This window comes from Penaeus japonicus, unplaced genomic scaffold (assembly GCF_977035675.1).
Source record: "Penaeus japonicus unplaced genomic scaffold, GWHDUDI00000001_assembly GWHDUDI00000020, whole genome shotgun sequence".
NCBI classification, from domain to species: Eukaryota; Metazoa; Arthropoda; class Malacostraca; order Decapoda; family Penaeidae; genus Penaeus; species Penaeus japonicus.
The window spans coordinates 25,274,186-25,284,185 of record NW_028234422.1 but is presented as its reverse complement, the minus strand read 5'-3'; the positions used below and the strand labels follow the sequence as shown (position 1 = coordinate 25,284,185).

General features: G+C 29.9%; 2 protein-coding genes across 3 annotated transcripts in view; one reads left to right on the top strand and one right to left on the bottom strand.

Annotated features, from left to right (window-relative positions):
- Positions 1–1,042, top strand: part of Mpc1 (mitochondrial pyruvate carrier) — a 15,408-nt gene extending 14,366 nt beyond the window's left edge. The window contains exon 4 of the mRNA XM_043033030.2: positions 1–1,042. This exon is cut by the window's left edge and continues 527 nt beyond it. The gene's annotated coding sequence lies outside the window, so the exon portion shown is untranslated.
- Positions 1,043–6,016: 4,974 nt separating this feature from the next.
- LOC122264239 (NFATC2-interacting protein) overlaps positions 6,017–10,000 on the bottom strand; it is a 10,998-nt gene continuing 7,014 nt past the window's right edge. For both annotated transcript variants that reach the window (XM_086548188.1, XM_086548186.1), the window contains 5 exons: positions 9,727–9,910; positions 8,771–8,891; positions 8,276–8,410; positions 7,666–7,810; positions 6,017–6,766 (listed from right to left, as the gene is read on the bottom strand). In XM_086548188.1, coding sequence (XP_086404314.1) covers positions 6,477–6,766; positions 7,666–7,810; positions 8,276–8,410; positions 8,771–8,891; positions 9,727–9,910 — 875 coding nt within the window. In that variant the 3' untranslated portion in view covers positions 6,017–6,476. The remainder of the gene's footprint in view (positions 6,767–7,665; positions 7,811–8,275; positions 8,411–8,770; positions 8,892–9,726; positions 9,911–10,000) is intronic.

The window sequence follows — 10,000 nt, the reverse complement described above, 5'->3', positions numbered from 1 at the left end:
AAACACAAAGGTACTGGGTTATTTATATTATATAGGATTACAAATCAGCTCAAAGTTATGTGAAGGAACTAAATACAGGTACACATGTACACAAACTGGAGATAATAAAAGAAATGCTAAATGCCAAGTACTAAATCCAAGTGTAGTTAAAAGAAAACAAAGGTTGTCTCATAGTATACTTTTTAGTAAATACACTAATAAATATGGATGTTAATCACAGAAAATATAAATGTGATATGTCTGTACTGATAGCGTGTAACACTTGTTGTAATACATTAATTCCTGATAGTCTTCTAGGGTTTTAGTTTTCTTATACTAATACCTCGTATGTTTGAAACTAAAATAGTGTTGGTGCGATAAATGCAAGCTTCGCCATGATTGTACAGTTGGTGTGTGACTCTGACTCACCATTGCATTGTAAATGGATTTACATTACTGATGAACATTTCATTTACAGTGTTCACAGTAACGTAACTCTTGCCCAAAACTATTTTAGATGTACAGATTTTTACCCAATCATTCGGTGTCTAGATTAAGTGGCCCTCGTGCTACAAAAGAGCGAAAAAGAAGACGGCTTTCAATGTGTCGCAGAAAGCTCCTCTCAATCAGACTACCTAATCATAGTTGTACGTGACGGTGTCCAGTGCTCTGTACATATCTGAATTACTATCGAGTGCTAGTAGCGTTGCACATTAATTGAAATACTTCTTTTTCCACGGTTAAATATGTCTAGAACTTTTGTGATTTTGGGAAATTTTAGTAAACCTTACATTATTGATTTCATTCTGTTATTGACACTTGATAATGTATCTTTATTGAATGATGCACTTTCTTTTTTAGATTTGTTGGTTTTTATTTAGTGTGCATATTTTTATCTTCATTGAAAGTATTGATCATAAATTTAGAATGGAAACTTCTGAACTTGCTGGATACATCACAAACGTATAGAACAGGTATCTACAGATAAAGTCTTTCAAGAATATCCCATGTTGTTGGGTATAACAGTTGTTATTGTACATGTTGAAATAAATCTTAGATTTTGTGTACTGTTTCTTCTACTTCCTTCGCAGAAATGGAAATGAACATGTCAGTATTTCAATATGTTTATTGAATTTTTTATTTTGGCTCTTCATCATTTAAACCATTAATTTTTGCCCAAATTATTTCAACTGAAGCAATTAACAGAAAGCATAGACTTAAAAACATACAACATTAGTACACTCTAATGTGAGAAATGCTGCATTGGAATCTGATTACCTTTCTGCTTGCTTACATGGATGCTGTAAACTGATCATCAAATATTCCTGAAATGTAAGACTTTTACAAACATATAATTCAACTAATAAAAAGATGCTATTCTAATTTAAAAACTAATAGATTTAGAAATTTTATTTCAAGTAAGTTGTTGTGTTTGAGAATTAATATTTAATATGATGATGCTTGTGCATATACAGGCAAAAAATAATTATCTTTACTGGAACTTCATTGACACTTAAAAAAAACAAATAAAAGAAACATTAATAAATTCATAAAACTAATGTCAGATGCTCCATCATTCTGACATCTTTAACATTTGGAAGTTTCAATATCCCAACCGGCTCACAAAAACACATTTGAGTAACAAATAAAGTATGAGATTCAGGCTGGGTTATATCTGAATGTGAGTCATGTGTTATGCTGTGCGTATTTTAACCAGATTGATGTATCTTGAATATTCATCTTCAAGCTTAAGAAATAAGTGATTCATTCTGCACCATGGAATCAGAAAGAGAGATTGTGTGGTGGAATTTAAAATATTTTATTGAAGTATATTGTATGTCACTTATGCCATACATAGAGCATCTGAGAAATACTCTGAAGCTTAACAACTCAAATACTGGCAGTCTTAATAGCAAGTAAAGCAGTGTTTCTATGCTTATTCTTTTGGTTAGGATGTATGTAATTTGATATTATAATGATTTAAAAGAGTAGAAAGAAAATGGTAGAAAAGTTGAAATAGAAATAGTAAGTTTGCAGACCAATAAATAATTTTGTAAAGATTAATTATGGCTAGCTGTACACAAATTCCAGTTTTGACCTAAACTGTAAAGGAAGCTCTAATTCAGGGTATGATCAAGGGCTTTGCAACAAGATCAAGAGATCATTCTTGCAAGCATTGTAGTGTGACAGAGGGCACATTGCAGCATTATCTATTAGTATGAACATAAACTGTTGTACCTTTAGTTGAATCAGTGGAAACTAGAGAGCTTGGAGACTTTCTGAGTACGTAATAAGTTTCAGTAATGATGAACACGAGAGTCAGTTTTAAATAGCTCAAAGCAATAACAGGATCTTTTGGTCCGAGTGAAAGATAAAAAATCTCACTGAACAGAAGTGAGCTGAAACTAATTACTGAGAAATCTAAATATAAGCAAAATATGAGATTTATTGGAAAAAAAGTTAGCCGAAAGATTCCTTTTATTTCTTTTATGAAAATCAAATTTGTAGTATACTGATAGCCATTGACAACTATGCTAAAATATGATGCAGTTCTGCTAGATCCATTCACAAGAGATAAAGGAAATTTAATACTTTAAAAGAATGAAAAGGCCTACTTTCCAAAGAGAGAAGCATGAATACAGGGTACTACTAATCTTAAGAGTACAATTTGATTTTTTTTTTTTTTTTTTTTTTACATGGGATTCAACCAAGTAATTTTCATCACAATCAATAACCAGGATTAGTGAATAAACAATAAAGTAAGTTTATAAAATATTCTTTATTAAGTACTAAACACATGTTCTCTATATTATTTTATACCCTTTTAGCCACAGCAACTAACTAAATGGCTTAACACTTCCAAAAATTAGCTGCCACTTTTCAGTACACAAAAACAGTTGTATAAAAAACTATAAATTAAGAATGAATAACTTCACAATGCACTAGATTGTAACCGATGCTTTTCAATGATATCTCCATCGGAATTACATGTAATTTAGAAAAAGAATCGATCAAAATCTGTAAATACCATCCCTTACATTGTGCATTTATACATTCTCATTCACACTTCTCTATATTCTATACATTCACTATATTTGTATTTGTATCTGTATGTCAGAGACATAAATATACACTCACATTACATCAATAAATACATAGATAGACATAGGTGTGTATGTGTATGTGAATGATATTATATATATATATATATTATAATATATATACATATACATATGTGCACATGCATACATCACATCACATCACTATATCATATACATACATATACATATACATACATATACATATACATACATATACATATACATACATATACATATACATACATATACATACATATACATATACATACATATACATATACATACATATACATATACATACATATACATATACATACATATACATACATATACATATACATACATATACATATACATATACATATACATATACATATACATATACATATACATATACATATGTAATATATATACATATATATATACATATACATATATATATACATATACATATATATATACATATACATATATATATACATATACATATATATATACATATACATATATATATACATATACATATATATATACATATACATATATATATACATATACATATATATATACATATACATATATATATACATATATATATATACGTATATGTATATATATATGTATATGTATATATATATGTATATATATATATATATATATATATATATATATATATATATATATATATATATAAACATATTATACCAATATCACCTTATCAATCAATTACATAATCAAATTTCAATATATATTGAAACTTGAAAGTCTCTTTAAATCATGGGGTGTGAGGCACACTTCAGCTGGGAAGCATTAAAGTTCAAGCAACAGGCTGTGTGCTAAGATCACTTTCTTTATCACTGTATGATATACACCAAATTGTTATTTTCCCACACAACAGATAGGGATCCCATAAAGGGTAACTCTGATTTTACATTTTAAATGGTACCTATAACAAAAATGGAAATGGTGCCTGTTTGTCATTTTTTGTATATCCTTTTGTATAAATACATAAACTTTGAATGTGACTTGGGAGGTCTCGGTCCTTTTTTTTTTTTTTTTTTTTAACTCTCATCCTCTTTTACCCATTCACGTTGAGGCTTATAACTGCTGGCAAGATAAGAAGTGTGTGCAGCCTCAGAGTGTGAGATATCTTCTGGCATGAAGCTGCACTGTACCTCTCAGAGAACTTTTCAACAGAGTGATATAAGAAGATATTGGTTTTATTTTCACAAGTGAAGAAAAATGTGTCCATACAAATGGAACTCCAATCAGTATATACATATATAACAATGTGAAACATTTTAGAGAGAGAGAGATAATGACATGATAGAACGCATCCAGCGGGAGCGAAATATACCCAATAAAAGATATAACGTCATTTGGCATGAATGGGTTAAATACATAAAATATGAAGGCATCGTGAAGTAAGAAGCACAGTCAGAGCTCATTGCTATTATGTCATGAATATTACTCTAGTATTATGCTATTGTACAAACTTGACTCTGGAAGAACTTATAATACTGGTAATGTTAAAAGTCGCATATAAAATGCAAACTGACTCTCTAACTGAGCTATTCATAAAAAGAATAAAGAATGTCTACTGCTTGCTAGAAGACAAATTATTCATTCTTTCTGTCAAGAGGCAATTGCTAAGGATTATCATTGTTTAACCCTCTTTCATGCACTGTCTGTTTTTTAATCATTCTTGGAATTTTTGTTATTTCAATAATAATGATAATGAGAATTAATAATCATGTTAATCACGGTAGTATAATTTTTAAGAAATCCTGATAATTAAAGGAAAGAGGTAAAGAGGGGAGGTCAGTTAGGATAACTAATTGCCTCCTTAATAATTATGCATTTGTGGAACCAAGCATAAAAAAAAACATCAAAATCATAGTGGATGGTGTATGTCCCTGTGATCAATGGATTTAAATAGCACTGTATTTATTTCATCCAATCAACCCTTAAATCATGCAATGTCTTGCAATTTGACACATCAGAACCAAAGACTATCACTTCTATTTATGCTAATTTGTACAAAAAAAGTTGTATTTTTGGAATCTACAAATCAAAAACTATGTTAGGAGACTTCTGTACAAAACCAAAAGCCTTCATTCTTCAGTGTCCTATGGAAATATTGATACAGTGCATCTTCAGTCATAATAAGTAACCAATAATCTAAATACAAGATGCATGTCTTTTCGGGAAAAGGGATATTGTATAAAAGGAAAAATTGTCAAAGTACACTGGCAAAAAGTATGACTAAAAAAATAAGTTGATCAGAACTCCTATGTATACATACGGATATGTATGTATGACTTACATGGGTGAACAATATCATCATAGGAAATGGAGTATATAGGTGAACAGAGTTCCTTATGACATATATTAATCTCATGATAAAAATAAAAAGATATTACAAATAAACCTGTTTTCCTGATCTGTACCATATTATACAGGGAACCTCTTCCTTTTTGTGAACTGAATTTAAAAAAATAAGCTCCAAACACTAATGGGTGTAACTTAACTGAAATTGGGATTTCTGATTTTTTTTTGTCCACTCATATACATATATACATATATACATCTCTCTCTCTCTCTCTAAGTCCTTATCTAAAATAGTAAATATGATTGTTTAATTGATTTCTTTAAGTCTACAGTGGTCCCTGCACCCCTTTGAGGTATTTGATGCATAGAAAATGTTCTTTCTCTGAATATGGAACCAGAAGGCAGCAATAGTTGGCAGAGCCCACATGAAGGCATGGAAATGCACGCATCATACTTTCGGACAGAGAGAGTATTTACAATCAGCCAACTGCATCCTTTTCTGTTCCCCTGAAGATTGTTTAAAAAAACTGGTAGAGAAGGAAGAGGAATAGAAAAAGGCAAAGAGCAGGAACTGAAGCAGAGTGGTGGTGATTGAGCAATCTTGAGTGTGCGTGTGTGTGTGTGTGTGTATATCTGTGTATGTATGTATCTGTGTGTCTTTGTGTGTGTATGTATCTGTGTGTGTATGTATCTTTGTATGTATGTATCTGTGTATATATGTATCTGTGTAAGTATGTACCTGTGTATGTATGTATCTGTGTATGTATGTATCTGTGTATCTGTATATGTTTGTTTATCAACTTTCAAGGTTACTCTGTGTGGTACAAATTCCAAAAAGAAACAAAAGAACAACAATGAAAAAGATCTTCACATTCAGTTATTATTTTCACACTGAAGATAAGAATATACAATACTTAAACGCACACACAAAATTACTCTTACAAATAACAATATAGTCTTATATGCCTTTAGTGAAAATGGTAAAGGTAAAAGCTAAAATAAATACATATAAAAATTTATTCAAACTTCTCCAAATGTTGCATTCATGATATCACGAAACCAATACTAACTATGATAAACGTCAATACATTCATCTCCATCCAAGTCTAGGTTATCTGGAGTGTCACTGGGATCCAATTTCTCACCATCAAAGTGGAATCTTAGTGTACTAAGATCCACTTTCTTCTCTTCGGCGTATCTTTGCATTAGGACTTGCATTTTATCGTATCGATTTATGTGTATGGTTACAACTCCCTTTTTACTGGCGTTCTGAACTTTGAGCCTTATGCTTCCAGGGTTGTTTTCCTCTGTTGATTCTGCTCCATTGGAATAGTTCTTTGACTGGATTCCACCCTCTGTAATTATGATACAATTTTTACAATTAAATGTCTCACTTCCCATAATATACTGCTCACAAGCACGCATGCACACACACACACATATATATACGTATATATGTATATATATATATATATATATATATATATATATATATATATATATATATATATATAATATATATGTATGTGTATATATATATATATAATATATATATATATATATATATATATATATATATATATATAATATATATGTATGTATATGTGTGTGTATATATATATATATTATATATATATTTATATATATATATATATATATATATATATATATATGTATGTGTATATATATATATATATATAAACTATCTCTGATATATATATATATATATATATATATATATATATATATATATATATATATATTATTATATATATATACACACACATATACATAATACATATATATTCTATATATATAAATACAAATATACATATATACATATATATATATAAATATATATATATATATATATATATATATATATATATATATATATATGTATATATATATATGTATATATATATGTATATATATATGTATATATATATATGTATATATATATATGTATATATATATATATATGTATATATATATATGTATATATATATATGTATATATATATATATATATATATATATATATATATATATAAATAAATATATATTTACCATTTGATTATATTCATAATTCGTATCAAGCTACTTACATCAGTTGATTAATTTTAACCACTTACTATCATTGTCATCACAAAAAAAATAAAACAAAAACAAAAATGCAAGCAAGCAAGCTATCTACCAACAGTACACATGAAGCTAATTATTACCACTGCTCTTAAGATTTCAAGATTACTCACCAATAATGTCTGCAATTGTCAGCCCTAACTGTTTTGGGCAAATCTCTGGATCAATGATTTTATCTCTGTGACTCAGAATTATCTGACTGACACCAACATTGAACCTCTCTGCAAGCACTTGGTATATATGGGAAAACTTCTGCATCTGTAAAGTGGAAATAGAGCTTTTAGAAGATTTGGTTCTTATGAAGATTTCATGAGCTGTTCAAATAAGCATTGGTTATCTAGGTATGAAAGATGGTACACTAATATCTACAAATATAAGACATTAAGTTCTTACTTGATTAGTTAACAATGTTTTAAGCCTATGGAGAAATTCTTACTGTTATTATCACTTGCTATTAAAATCTATCTACTGTTTTTCTATATAATTGTATTTAGCCTCTTTTTACCTCTTTTATTACTGTTGCTTATCTTCCCCAATCAAAAATTGATTCTAATTTTACATTTCTAAACTCTAATGCACAATTTCTAAGCACTTCCAATGCTGATGAAACATGTCCGAGCCGAACACTTAGTTATGGCACACGCGACTACCACCTCAGATCTGCTGTAACTTAGGAATAAGTAACAAACAGGGTAAGTAACAGTACACCTTTATTGAATCTACCTTTTTAATGGGTAAACGAAGGTATTCAGACTCAAACCGCACCCGCAGCATCATTTCTGAGTCTGAGTTGTCGCATTCGTCGTCGCTTAGAATCAAAATGTCACTGATGCCACTTTGGTTCATGCTGTCATTGTTCTGGAGATGAGGAGAGTTAAACGATATCTTGTGGTGATTTCTAGAGATATATTGACATTGACACTCAACAGCATAACTATTTACTGATAGTTAACTATGAATTGCTCTTTGGCACAGCTATGGTTTGATATAAAACATGAAAAGAAACAAATATAACAATGGTACTGGTGACAATGATAAAGGCATCATAATGATACAGTAATAACATCACAATAAAGGAAAACTGCTATCAATGAAAAGTAAGGGAAGAAAAATAGGAAATGGAAGTTAAACAAAGAAAAAGATGTTGAGGATGAACAAGAAGAAGAAGAAAAAAAGAAGAAGAAGAAGAAGAAGAAAAAAAAAAAACACTGTACTTACATCTTTTACATCCTTTGCTAGAGCCTGAAGTTCTTTCATGGCTTTCTTGGTTTCACTGTTTCGCTTTAGCATTTTTCTTTTGCTTACTTTAACTTTTGGCATGGGAGATGGTGTGTCATTGCTGTCAAAAAATAAATAAAATCAATTTCTTATCCTTAACTCATTGACACTAGAAGTGCTTGTATACACAGATGGTTTAATAAAAGTTTTTGGACAAGCATACTATTGTTTTTCAATAGAAGCATTAGTCTGCCTTTAGAAAGTTGTAGCTTGAGAACTAGCACCATCAGAGGCATGAAATTCCACCAATATTTAGTGTCCAGAAAAGAGAGTGACCTCCTTATATAATGGTATGGATAGGTGCCATTCTGACTTCCAGCCCACATTACCATGGCATGGATAGTTGCCATCATTCATCACTGGGTTTGTGTTATCATCATCATCATCATAATAATAGTAATATGAATGTGAATAAGAAAATCGACAATGATAATAACAGTACCTGAAATAAACCATTTTATCCAGAAAATTTAAGAAATGGGGTAAACAGGTCTGGTCAGGTTGGCCAACTAATTGACTCTGGCAACTAAACAACTGTCGTAACTGAGTATAATAAAAGTAACAAAACAAAACCTCATTGGCCAGTGCATGATCCCAGCATCAAGTTCAAATTGTCTTACTATTCTTTTTTTGTAGGAAACTGCTTCCATAAATGATACTGAACTCAGTTCCAAAATGGGTTTGCAAGGTCTTTAGAAGGACAGCAAAATGTTTGTGGCTGAGCGGGTTTGTCTTATTGAATGAGCTTTAGCTTGACATATCATCAATCCTCTAACAACACCAAGCATGAGTTGCAGAATATCTATCAAATGTTAATAATCTTATATGATTCATTTCACTAAATTGATCTATAAAAGTTTAAAAGCTCATCCTAGCTTTCTCGGTTCTAAACATACCTTGATCCATCAATGACAATAACATCATCTTCAACGCAGCTAATTTCGTCGCCTAAATTGGACAACTCTGCTGCCTCCGAGCCTTCAACTTCTTTCTTTGCCTTGTCCACTTTGGTATCTTTTTCAACAGCCATCATTTCCTTTATTTCCTTAAGAGCATCCTTCTTGGCATTATTACGCCAGGCTTGAAAGAAACAAAATAAATAGTATAATAAACAACTTATAATGGTAAGTTTTTGATCATCTGAAAACCAAGATCAGTATTTGAATATAC